This window comes from Notolepis coatsorum (assembly GCF_963971535.1).
Source record: "Notolepis coatsorum genome assembly, chromosome: 10".
In the NCBI taxonomy this organism is placed as follows: domain Eukaryota; kingdom Metazoa; phylum Chordata; class Actinopteri; order Aulopiformes; family Paralepididae; genus Notolepis; species Notolepis coatsorum.
Genome location: NC_140174.1, coordinates 23,428,557 through 23,442,660, shown reverse-complemented (window position 1 = coordinate 23,442,660; position 14,104 = coordinate 23,428,557). Strand labels below are relative to the sequence as shown.

General features: G+C 42.3%; 1 protein-coding gene across 1 annotated transcript in view; it reads left to right on the top strand.

The window, feature by feature from the left end:
* Positions 1–14,104, top strand: part of sh3bp1 (SH3-domain binding protein 1) — a 64,579-nt gene that overhangs the window by 40,048 nt on the left and 10,427 nt on the right. The window contains exons 9-14 of the mRNA XM_084323545.1: positions 268–358; positions 9,749–9,882; positions 10,794–10,905; positions 11,031–11,112; positions 11,209–11,289; positions 13,249–13,362. Coding sequence (XP_084179671.1) covers positions 268–358; positions 9,749–9,882; positions 10,794–10,905; positions 11,031–11,112; positions 11,209–11,289; positions 13,249–13,362 — 614 coding nt within the window. The remainder of the gene's footprint in view (positions 1–267; positions 359–9,748; positions 9,883–10,793; positions 10,906–11,030; positions 11,113–11,208; positions 11,290–13,248; positions 13,363–14,104) is intronic.

Genomic DNA, 14,104 nt, shown 5'->3' with positions numbered 1-14,104 from the left:
TAATGTGCAATTATCTTTAACTTGTCTCATGTGTACTTGTTTTTATTTACTTATACTTATTTGTACTTATGTTATTGCACATACCGCAGGCAGTTTATTGTATATAAATACCCGATTTTTTATTGTTAATTGTTGCTTTTTATTCCTTTATGCTGTGGCGCAAACGGTGAGCAAGAATCCCATTGTACCTGTTGCATGTGGCAAATAAATCTGAATCTCAATATGAATCTGAATCTGAATCTGAATCTGATCTGAATCCTATCACAGCTACTGGAGCTGCAAGCAGAATACCACAAGAATTCGCACGAGTTCCTGAATAAAAACATCAAGGAGATGAAGGAGAGCCACAGTAACAGAGGTAAATGATTTACGGCAAAAATACCCAGTTGAATATCTGTCTGTTTATCTGCTTTTATATGACATGTATGTAACCAGGAGGCTTAGGACATATAACAGACAGACAAAGCAATTATGTTTAATATAATTATCTTTATTTAAGCTATGATATCAGAAAGGATTAGTTGAATTTTATACAAAATAGAGGTATCACTATCACCATGTATACATCGGCATGTATACATTTAGCACAGAGAGACAGACTGAATCCACACTACTGCTCCCCCTAACCTAACATAGCCAAAGCAGTGACCACCTGTTGACCACCACACGTTGAATGAAACACCCGGCGTAGCAAACGCCACACGCAGCACGCACCCGGACCGCAACGGTACGACTATTCCCCCAACCTTGGTATCGCCAGGCGCAAGCACAACGCCCCGCCTCGTCGTTCCCAGGACACTTGAGTATTTACTCGCCACACTCTCTCTCGTCTGGTAACATGCGTGGGGAAATGAATGCTGCTGCCATCGCCCGTTCCCAACTAGCAGTGTTTGTTTCAGCCGCCATCCGGTCAGGCTGAAATACACGCTGACGCCAGAGCCACACCCACAATACCCCCCAGCTGGCCACACTCACCCCCCTAGAAAACTAATCAGGGTCCCACTGATCGCCAAGTCCGTCTTTGGCCCCAAAGGACCCCTCCTCCGTACGACAACGGCCAAGTGGCGACGCCGCAACCCCTAGCACCGCACTCTTCCCCCCTGGATGTCGAACGGCTGAACGCGGCAGATTAAAGGGATTCGAACGCACACCCGCATTGCTATGGTGTGACTGACGCACCTGCACCGGGAGCATGGTTCTCTCCTCCGGTGCCCTCCGTTCTCTGTGGGGCCATGGTTTCACCGGTTCAGACCGTGCCCCACCGTCACGATGATGGGACTGCTCCCCAGAGTCATCCGGACCACCCTGCTTGCTCCGTTCCGGACCCCCCTCCCCGGGATCCGCCCCCAAGCCCCCCTCTGACCCAATACCAATCCAAATTACACCATCATCCTCACTCTCCTCTCCTTGCACCCCATGCTGCTCCCTAATCATAACCTGCACTTCCTGTGGACCCTCCCCGGCCACTACCTCCACCAGATGTGGCTTCACCCTAACATCTGAGGAACCCGCATTAATGACCGGATCAGCCAGATGTCCATCGTTGGCTGCTACAGAGGTACTAGAGACCACCAACCCCGCAGGCAAATTCCCCTCTTCCAACCCCAACGGCTCTACAAGTACCGATGCCCTAGACAGGCATAGACTGCCAGGTCCGGCCGCTGGAACAAAGCACACCGATCCTGCAGGGATCGTAAACGGGGAGACGGCAGCAGCAAACATGTTCCTTTTCAATATGACCGTTTGTTCACTTTGACCGGCTGCAACAGCAGTCTGCCAACCTGGGGCCTTCAGGAGGGGCGGCGGTGGGCTAGGACCCTGCACAGGGCATAACAGCTGATAACATTCCTTAATGACATTCATCCCAAGCAAGCCTGGCACTGCTTGTTTACGCTCTTTTTCGGCTTGTCCAATTGAGTCTTTCACCACCAATATACCCCTCTGCGGTATAGTCCTGCCCAACGCCACCGCCTCCACATCAATTGTGAAGTAACCCAGGTATGGGATATTCAACCCCCGGACCCCACTCAATGTCAGCCACCCACAGTCAGTCAAATTCCCACCCCAACTTGGCAGTAGATGTTTAAAGAAAAACCCTTCAGTAACCGTTGAAACATTTGACCCAGAATCTATTAAACATTGAAACTTCACCCCCCCCATAGAAACTTCCACAGTGTCACACTCCCCTAATAAACACTCATACACCTGTGGATCAATATCGGGTACCGTTACTGAGCCTGGCTGTACTCCACCCGGGGTTTGGCTCTTCACCACAGAGGGAGACAGTTTCCCTGCATGCTGCTCCGATATCTGGGCTGCCCCCTCCCTCCCTGCGGCCGAATCAGGAGACCAAGGGTCTTGACTAGGGCTAGGCCGTGGGGCCATACAGAATCGTGCGATATGGCCAGCTTTCTGACACTTAAAACAAATAGGCTGCCCTGAGGCATCGTATCGCGGCTGCCATTTACGGGCATCTGTTCTCCTGAACCCTAATGCCTGCCAAGTGGTTGAAACTGTTTGTGATAAATCATCAATTAAAACCTGTTGTCTTTGTAACATATCTAAAACTTTAGCGAGCATAGGTTCAGGCTTCACCTCCATCGCAGCGGTAACCATACTAGCCTCTACTGGTGTGGCCTCCACCTTCTCACAGGAACCCACCACCCGCCTCCTACGCTCTCCCCCGCACTCCGCTTCCTCCCCCCACTGAAAAGCTTCTCTACGGAGCTCAAAAAACGACATGGTTGGTTGCTGCCGAGTTGTTTTTTTTAACTCTCGACGGAGACTGATATCAGATACATTTTCTGCAAATTGGTCACGCAAGGCCAAGTCGCTGCACCACGCCTCCTTCACCTTACAGTGATTGATCTCTTCCATGACAGCCAGTAATGCATGTGAATATTCCCGGACAGACTCCCCTTCCTGCTGTCTTCTATCAAAGAACTGTCTTTGTAACTTAGAGAGTGACAAGGGCTGCCCATATATCTCTCGGAGAATGTCTAACACCCGTGCTGGATTTGATCGTTCAGCCTGTGGGTGATACTTTATCTCCTGCCTTGCTTCCCCCCCCAGCTGCTCATAAATGTACGCTGCCTTTTCAGCTCCAGTGTAGGAGCGGTAGACCAAAGTGGCATTAATTTCATCCAACCATTCATAAAAATTTGCACTTGACCCCCCAGTGAACACTGTACATTTTCTCTCTTGTGTCAGGTATACAATACGTTCCCTGGGACCAACAGCTAGACTCTCACCCCCCACATGCCCACCCCCCCCCAACCCCTGATTACCAGAGGACTGAGTAGACAAGGGAGATTCCTTCCCATCCAACCTCTGTACTAAAGAGTCATTTTCATTTTTCAACTGGCTGATGGCCTCTTCACCAGACTGCACTCTGGCTTCCAGAGCAGCCAGTTCACTTCGCAAGTCCTTCACACTCATTTTTATGTTCCACAAGTCCACCTTAAACCGCGGTGTCGCGTCACTTCCCCAATGGTCCTCTTGTCAGGCCTGCCGCCTGGCAGGAGACTGTTGTGTCGGCAGAGTCTTCTGTTGCCCGACTCCCCGGCCTCTCTTCTTGGACGCTGTGTGGTCACTGCTTTTAGCCACTCTGTCCCTGAATCCTCCCCCTGTATGCAGATCCAATCTGTCTCTCTATGTGCTGTTATAAATACCCGAAGCCTAGGTCACAAAATCAAATTAAATCCTGCCAACTGCGCCAAACTGTAACCAGGAGGCTTAGGACATATAACAGACAGACAAAGCAATTATGTTTAATATAATTATCTTTATTTAAGCTATGATATCAGAAAGGATTAGTTGAATTTTATACAAAATAGAGGTATCACTATCACCATGTATACATCGGCATGTATACATTTAGCACAGAGAGACAGACTGAATCCACACTACTGCTCCCCCTAACCTAACATAGCCAAAGCAGTGACCACCTGTTGACCACCACACGTTGAATGAAACACCCGGCGTAGCAAACGCCACACGCAGCACGCACCCGGACCGCAACGGTACGACTATTCCCCCAACCTTGGTATCGCCAGGCGCAAGCACAACGCCCCGCCTCGTCGTTCCCAGGACACTTGAGTATTTACTCGCCACACTCTCTCTCGTCTGGTAACATGCGTGGGGAAATGAATGCTGCTGCCATCGCCCGTTCCCAACTAGCAGTGTTTGTTTCAGCCGCCATCCGGTCAGGCTGAAATACACGCTGACGCCAGAGCCACACCCACAATACCCCCCAGCGGGAGATGCTTCCAGCTGCAGACCTTCAGACCAGCGCTTACAAGCCCCGCACATACAAGCACCGCACATAGCAACCCCTCGCTTCCATTGGCTGATTTTGGTGACGTGATTTTGGGTCACGTTGCACGTTGCACTGCGGGATTGATTGATTGATTGATTGAAAACTTTATGGTGACGTGATTTTGGGTCACGTTGCACGTTGCACTGCAGGATTGATTGATTGATTGATTGAAACTTTATTAACAGATTGCCGTATGATTTGGGTCACGTTGCACTGCGGGATTGATTGATTGATTGATTCATTGATTCATTGATTGATTGATTGATTGATTGAAAACTTTATTAACAGATTGATTGATTGATTGAAAACTTTATTAACAGATTGCCGAATGGGTACACGTGACCACAGGCCCTGATTGATTGATTGAAAACTTTATTAACAGATTGTAGAATGGGTACACGTGACCTGACCGATTGATTGATTGATTGATTGATTGATTGAAAACTTTATTAACAGATTGCAGAATGGGTACAGTGACCGATTGATTGATTGATTGATTGATTGATTGATTGATTGATTGATTTATTGATTGATTGATTGATTGAAAACTTTATTAACAGATTGCAGAATGCAGTACAGCTCAATACACACAATTGTTAAGGGGATGCAGACCATGCAGTACTGTTACATTTGTGACATACAGTAAATATATACAAGGGGGAGGGAACTGTACATTTATGATGAATTGAAAATGGGGGACCCTGATGTAAACAAGACGGAAGTCTTTCTCTGGTCTGCATCCCCTTAACAATTGTGTGTATTGAGCTGTACTGCAGATATATTTCAATTGCCTTACTTATTTACATAAGTATTATAGGCCTACAGCAGTATTGTACAGACAGTCTGTGTGAAGTCTGTGTGGTTATCCAGCTGCACAAAGGCAGAGCAAGAGGCTCTACAGAGGGTGGTGAAGGCGGCAGGCAGGATTGTCGGGACTCCTCTATCAAACATCACCTCCGTCTTCACCTCCCGCTGCCTCCACCGCTCCAAGTGTATCATCAAGGACCAGTCTCACCCAGCACATCACCTCTTTCAGCTCCTTCCCTCAGGGAGGAGATACCGGTCCATACATGCCAAGAGTTAAAGATTTAAGAACAGCTTTTTCCCCCAAGCAGTCAGACTGTTAAACGCTCATTGACTGTCCCCTCACGTGCACCATGCACTTACCTGGACTTGATAATCACTGTTACCACTCATCATGCACTTTATTTAAAATATTCTGTTATGTACAGTGTTATATGTGTTTCATGTATGTATATATTGTACTACGGTCTGTGGGAGCTCCCCTGAAATTTCACTCACGGTCATATAAGAGTTTTAATGTAGAAGGTTTTATTAATGAAATGTTGGGTATAAACTGGGAGGAGGTATGTTGTGAGGATGACCCAGAGGTTGCACTGGACTTATTTATGTCAGAAACAAATCAGCCCCATGGATAGATAGTAGCTTTTAATGAATTTTAATGAATGAGAGAGACATACTGTAGCCAAAAAAGCATCAGTGTGTTCCAGTTCTGCAGATGACAGACAAAAGTACCGTTCCTTACGTAATCAAGTCACAAAGTTAAATAAGGTGAGAAAAAGGGAATATTTTAAACCATGGTTATATGATGTGAGAAATGATGGTAAAAATCTATGGAATGTTTTAAATCAAATTATGGGTAGAAAATCCAATGTCTGTACACCTTTTGTTGAGTCATATGGAATTGTCCTACCCAAACCATGTGATATTGCCAACCATTTTAATGATTTTTATGCAAGTAAGATATCTCAGCTCAGGCAGGGAATGCACATCTCAAACAATACAAAATCAAATGACATAATTAAGAATATCATAATGAAAGATAAAGGGTGTACATTTGATTTTCAACAGGTTGAGGTTAGTGATATTGAAAGGTTACTCCAGGCTCTACCTGACAGCAAGTTAGCTGGCACAGACAACTTGGATAGTAAATTATTGAGAATTACTGCTACGATCATAGCAAGTCCAGTGTCATATTATTAATAGATGTATACAACGTATATGTACATTACATTTTCTATATTAGGTCTGGAGTTGCCCTCATTAAAAACTGATTTGGAGTCTTTGGGTAAAGGAGTAACCTTAGCCTCCTTCCATATCTTTGGACATAGTCCCACTTGTATACATCTATTAATAATATGACACTGGACTTGCTATGATCGTAGCAGTAATTCTCAATAATTTACTATCCAAGTTGTCTGTGCCAGCTAACTTGCTGTCAGGTAGAGCCTGGAGTAACCTTTCAATATCACTAACCTCAACCTGTTGAAAATCAAATGTACACCCTTTATCTTTCATTATGATATTCTTAATTATGTCATTTGATTTTGTATTGTTTGAGATGTGCATTCCCTGCCTGAGCTGAGATATCTTACTTGCATAAAAATCATTAAAATGGTTGGCAATATCACATGGTTTGGTTAGGACAATTCCATATGACTCAACAAAAGGTGTACAGACATTGGATTTTCTACCCATAATTTGATTTAAAACATTCCATAGATTTTTACCATCATTTCTCACATCATATAACCATGGTTTAAAATATTCCCTTTTTCTCACCTTATTTAACTTTGTGACTTGATTACGTAAGGAACGGTACTTTTGTCTGTCATCTGCAGAACTGGAACACACTGATGCTTTTTTGGCTACAGTATGTCTCTCTCGTTCATTAAAATTCATTAAAAGCTACTATCTATCCATGGGGCTGATTTGTTTCTGACATAAATAAGTCCAGTGCAACCTCTGGGTCATCCTCACAACATACCTCCTCCCAGTTTATACCCAACATTTCATTAATAAAACCTTCTACATTAAAACTCTTATATGACCGTGAGTGAAATTTCAGGGGAGCTCCCACAGACCGTAGTACAATATATACATACATGAAACACATATAACACTGTACATAACAGAATATTTTAAATAAAGTGCATGATGAGTGGTAACAGTGATTATCAAGTCCAGGTAAGTGCATGGTGCACGTGAGGGGACAGTCAATGAGCGTTTAACAGTCTGACTGCTTGGGGGAAAAAGCTGTTCTTAAATCTTTAACTCTTGGCATGTATGGACCGGTATCTCCTCCCTGAGGGAAGGAGCTGAAAGAGGTGATGTGCTGGGTGAGACTGGTCCTTGATGATACACTTGGAGCGGTGGAGGCAGCGGGAGGTGAAGACGGAGGTGATGTTTGATAGAGGAGTCCCGACAATCCTGCCTGCCGCCTTCACCACCCTCTGTAGAGCCTCTTGCTCTGCCTTTGTGCAGCTGGATAACCACACAGACTTCACACAGACTGTCTGTACAATACTGCTGTAGGCCTATAATACTTATGTAAATAAGTAAGGCAATTAAAATATATCTGCAGTACAGCTCAATACACACAATTGTTAAGGGGATGCAGACCAGAGAAAGACTTCCGTCTTGTTTACATCAGGGTCCCCCATTTTCAATTCATCATAAATGTACAGTTCCCTCCCCCTTGTATATATTTACTGTATGTCACAAATGTAACAGTACTGCATGGTCTGCATCCCCTTAACAATTGTGTGTATTGAGCTGTACTGCATTCTGCAATCTGTTAATAAAGTTTTCAATCAATCAATCAATAAATCAATAAATCAATCAATAAATCAATCAATCAATCAATCAATCGGTCACTGTACCCATTCTGCAATCTGTTAATAAAGTTTTCAATCAATCAATCAATCAATCAATCAATCAATCAATCGGTCAGGTCACGTGTACCCATTCTACAATCTGTTAATAAAGTTTTCAATCAATCAATCAGGGCCTGTGGTCACGTGTACCCATTCGGCAATCTGTTAATAAAGTTTTCAATCAATCAATCAATCTGTTAATAAAGTTTTCAATCAATCAATCAATCAATCAATCAATCAATCAATCAATCAATCAATCCCGCAGTGCAACGTGACCCAAATCATACGGCAATCTGTTAATAAAGTTTTCAATCAATCAATCAATCAATCCCGCAGTGCAACGTGCAACGTGACCCAAAATCACGTCACCATAAAGTTTTCAATCAATCAATCAATCAATCCCGCAGTGCAACGTGCAACGTGACCCAAAATCACGTCACCAAAATCAGCCAATGGAAGCGAGGGGTTGCTATGTGCGGTGCTTGTATGTGCGGGGCTTGTAAGCGCTGGTCTGAAGGTCTGCAGCTGGATACTATTGCAGCTGGCCACATGTATACTGCTAATATAATGCTTAAGTTAAGTTGAACCTTTATTAATTATCTCCTTGGGGAAATTCGTTCTCTGCCTAACTACATAGGAGCAGTGGGCAGCCACACACAGTGCAGCGCCCAGGGACCAACTCCAGTTGTAATGCCAGTAACTTGGCAATGGCAGGAAAGCTAACATGCATGTGTTTTGGAAACCGGAGTACCCGGAGGAAACCCACACAAACAGGGGGAGAACATGCAAACTCCACACAGAAAGGCCCCCTGCTGGGGTTTGACCTTCTTGCTGTGAGGCAACAGTGCTAACCACTGCGCCACTGCACCGCCCTGTATCTTGTGTATAAGATAAGATAAAATAAGATAACATAACATAACATAACATAACTCTTTATTGTCTGTTGATACAGAAATGTGTTACAAAAAAGAAAATTCCCTCCTAACCAATGTTATAATAGGCTTCAATAGGCTTATTGAATGTGGTACAAATACATTTTTGAATCTTTTCCGTTTCCACTTCAGGGGGATCTGAAGCGCCTATTTGAGGGTTGTCTGTCTGTCTGTCTGTCTGTCTGTCTGTCTGTCTGTCTGTCTGTCTGTCTGTCTGTCTGTCTGTCTGTCTGTCTGTCTGTCTGTCTGTCTGTCTGTCTGTCTGTCTGTCTGTCTGTCTGTCTGTCTGTGTCTCTGTCACTCACTCCACCCAATGGTCTCACAAACCCTCTTTAGTCATGTATGTCTGTACTAACAAACAGTGATACCTGAATAGTTTAATATTAATACGTTGTCTTTTTTCAATATTCCGAATACTCCTGATCTCACAAGTGAGATCAGCTGTCCATTCAACCTGTACATAAAGACATCTAATGGTCCTGGGTATTTGGCAGCAGTGGTAATGTCCATAGACCTCCAGGTAGTGGCTTGAGGTCTGTGGGCCTGTCAGAAAGGAGGGCCATGCAGCCGGCAAGATTTAGTTCCATCTCTGAGCTGTAACGGGGAGCCAGAGAATGTGGCAGAGACCATGTTTTCTTTACCCATAAGATGTCCTCAAAAACATATTGACCCTTTACTGCAATGAATTCACATGAAGTATTTAACGTGTGTGTGTGCGCGTGTGTGTACGCGCGTGTGTGTGTGTGTGTGTGTGTTCTCTGTGTGTGTTCTCTCTCTGTGTGTGTGTGTGTGTGTATGTGTGTGTGTGTGTGTGTTCTCAGAGTCCCCCTGTGTGTCCCAGAGGAAGGTGTACGGACAGCCGCTGCTCTCTCACCTGTCTGAGAGCGGCATGGACATCGCTGTGCCCATTCAGGAGTGCGTCCACATGCTGCTGAGGACGGGCATGGCGGAAGAGGTACGAATAATGAACTGTATGAAAAGTATATCTCTTCATTATGAATCGCATAATATATAATAATAATAATAATAATAATAATAATAATACATTTCATTCATGTAGCACACTTTAAATTCAAACGATATCTCAAGGTGCTTCATGACAAACCAATTACATAATCCAACATATGTGTAAACAACTAACATATTCCAGTTGACTGTATATATTTTTAATTATTCGTTACAAATATATCCATACTTCCATTGTGTCCGGGACATCCAGTGAAATCGCTTCGTGTGACGGCCATTTTTTTTGTTGCGATTTTTCTTTTGTTTCACAATGGGTTATGACAAACCAATTACATAATCCAACATATGTGTAACGAACTAACATATTCCAGTTGACTGTATCTTTTTTGGAGCATTCGTTCAAAATATATTCATACTTCCATTTGTCTATCTATGGCAGATTCATTCAGTCTCATAAAAAAAAAAAAAAAAAAAAAAGGTAATTAGGTTGTGGGAGGGATCTGGGGTCACGTGGTGTGTTATACGAAATAACAACGTCTAACTTGACTGTTTCAGCCAATCAGAATCAAGAAATTTGCATGCCATTGTATAATGCTAATGTAATGCTTGTGTATGTCCGCATCTGTCTGTCTGTCTATCTGTGTCTCTGTCTGTCACTCCACCTAATGGTCGCACTCCTAGTTACTCCTAGTCTGTACTAACAAACATTCACCTTTCAGTGGTACCTGAATCGTTTAATGTGCTCTCTCTCCTCTTTTCTCTCTTCTCTCTCTCCTATCTCCTCTCTTCTCTCTCTCTCCTCTCTTCTCTCTCTCCTCACTCGTCCCTCTCTCCCTCTCTCTCTCTCTCTCTCTCTCTCTCTCTCTCTCTCTCTCTCTCTCTCTCGCTCGCTCGTCTCAGGGTCTGTTCCGGCTGACTGCGGCGGCCTCCGTGGTGAAGAGGCTGAAGTCAGGCCTGGACGGCGGGACGGTCGACCACGACGAGTTCAGCCACGACCCTCACGCTGTGGCAGGTGAGACGGATGGAAGGAGTGAGAGGAAGGAGAGAGGGATGGTATCGCAGTGGTATCGGTGCGTTCCTAGTCCGTATCCCTGGACTTGTCGTGATCTGTTTCTGTCTCCCATCCTGTTCTGGCAGGAGCTTTGAAAAGTTACCTGAGAGAACTCCCCGAACCCCTTATGACCTTTGACCTCTGCAATGACTGGTTCAAAGCGGCAGGGTGGGTATCAAGCTCTACAGTCAATATCCCTTTTTATTTAATTTATTTTTGTTCTGTTTCACGCTGGTTTCTTACATTTCACATATTTCTACTCAGGGAAAAAGAAATGGCAGATAAACTGGTGCAATTCAGGGAGCTGCTGAAGAAGCTTCCGCAAGAGAACTACAATAATCTCAGGTGTGTGTTTCCCATGACATGGTCTGCCAGTATAGTGGTACAGTACAGTACAGTATATTATAATACACTATAGTATAGTACAGTACAGTCTAGTACAGTATAGTATATTACAATACACTATAGTATAGTATTGAATCTGAATATCTCCTATGGGTAACCGTATATACAAGCTCTATCACATGCTCTACCTCTCGGTTTACAAAGAGCTTTTTCCCCAGTGCTGTGCGGAGCCTGAATGACTCCAAAGGCTAGTTTTGTATTTTATCCTATTTCGTTTCTGTGTTTTTATTAGTTTTATTAGTCAGGTTTGTGGAAGCGCTGTTTTAACTATGATATGCACTTTTAGGGGATGTTCGATATCAATTTTAGCATTTGTCCTTTTTATACTGTCTGTGTTTTTACATATTTTTCCTGTACTGTTTACACAGTGTTTGCTCATGTACCCGTATTCCAATGTGGATTCGTCCATACATGGCAATACAAATCTTTGACTTTTGACTTTGAGGTGCAGTATAACGTATGACGCATATCATGCCAGTTAGGGTACCTTATGTATACTGTTGACTTTTTCTCTTAGTAGATATTCAGATACTATACTATACTATAATATACTATACTATACTATACTATACTATACTATACTATACTATACTATACTATACTATACTATACTATACTATACTGTACTATACTATACTATACTATACTTATACTATACTGTGCTGTACTGTAATGTAATGTACTGTATTATAAAATAACATACGGTAATATAATATAATATACTGTACTGAAAAACACAGCTGTGTGTTTCACATGACACTGTCTGCCAGGTCATGACTCACCTACAAACCACCGAATCACCAGAACCTGCATGGACTATAACGTATGACGTATATCATGCCAGTTAGGGTACTATGTCTATACTGCACCTTGTGTATACTGTTTACTCTTCTTACTCATAGTATATATTCAGATTCAAATTCTTTATTGTCTATATCTTTTGTAACATATAATATAACCGATAGAGCATACAGACCCTCATCTGCACCTTTGCTTAATATATTTTTATATTCAGATTAGTGCTGTCAATCGATTAAAATATTTAATCGCGATTAATCGCATGATTGTCCATAGTTAACTCGCGATTAATCGCAAATTAATCACATTTTATTTTTATTTTTGTATCTACCTTTAAACAGATATTTTTCAAGTTCCAAGTTTTAATACTCTTATCAACATGCTTGCTTTATGCAGCCATTTGACACAAAAGGATGACCCTCATGCATTGCAAATTTGCATCAGATTAAAAAGTGATGCACAAAATAACTTAAAAGAAAATAATCATTTAAAACAATGAATAAAGTGTGCATGAAATAATAGGGGAAAGAAAACGTTAGGAACTTGTTACATTCACCCACACAAGGGCTGAGTAATCACCCCCCCCCCCCCCCCCCTCTCTCTCTCACACACACTCTCCCAGCTCTCTTTCTCTCTTGCCCCTTCCTCATCTCTCTCACCCCCCTCTCTCTCTATATATATCTCACACACACACACACACTTCAGAAACAAACATAGTATCAACGAGAGCATCAATAATACACCTGAGTGAAGTTAATCGTGAGTTAAAAAAAATAGTGGCGTTAATAGAATCGGGCGATAACGCGTTAATACCGCGTTAACTTTGACAGCCTTAATTCAGATCTAATTGTATTGCCTATATTTATGTCTTTCTACTATTACCGTGCCCATACCTGTACCTACCCTCCCCCGTGCTGCTATGATGCCCGAATTTCCATTTCCAATTTGATGCAGACCCATTCTCCACTCATCTTTCAATCCATCTGTCCTTTTCTCTTGTGGTTTCTCTCTCTCTCTGTTATGCTCTCTCCTCCTCCTCCTCCTCCTCCTCCTCCTCCTGCTCCTCCTCCTCCTCCTCCTCCTCCTCCTCCTCCTCCTCAGGTACCTGGTCCAGTTCTTGTCTCTTCTGTCTGAACAGCAGGCGGTGAACAGGATGTCTGCCAGTAACATCGCCATCGTCCTGGGGCCCAACCTGCTCTGGCCACTCGCTGAAGGGTCTGTGCTTTATTTATTTATCTCCCAATCGGACTGTACTATACTATACTATACTATACTATACTATACTATACTATACTATACTATACTGTACTGTACTATAATATACTATACTATACTATTACTATACTGTGCTGTACTATAATATAATATACTATACTGTACTGTACTATACTGTACTGTACTATAATATATTATACTATAATATACTATACTGTACTATAATATAATATACTGTACTATACTGTACTGCACTATACTATACTGTACTATAATATAATACTATACTGTACTATAATATAATATACTGTACTATACTATACTGTACTGCACTATACTATACTGTACTATAATATACTATACTGTACTGTACTATACTATAATGTACTGTACTATACTGTACTATAATATACTATACTGTACTATAATATACTGTAATATACTATACTGTACTATAATATACTGTACTATAATATACTATACTGTACTATACTGTACTATAATATAATATACTGTACTATACTGTACTATAATATACTATACTATACTGTACTATAATATAATAAACTGTACTTTACTATACTGTACTATAATATACTATACTGTACTATATTGTACTATACTGTACTATAATATAATATACTATAATGTACTATACTGTACTATAATATAATATACTATTCTATACTGTACTATACTGTACTATACTAAACTGTACTGTATTATACTATACTATATTATA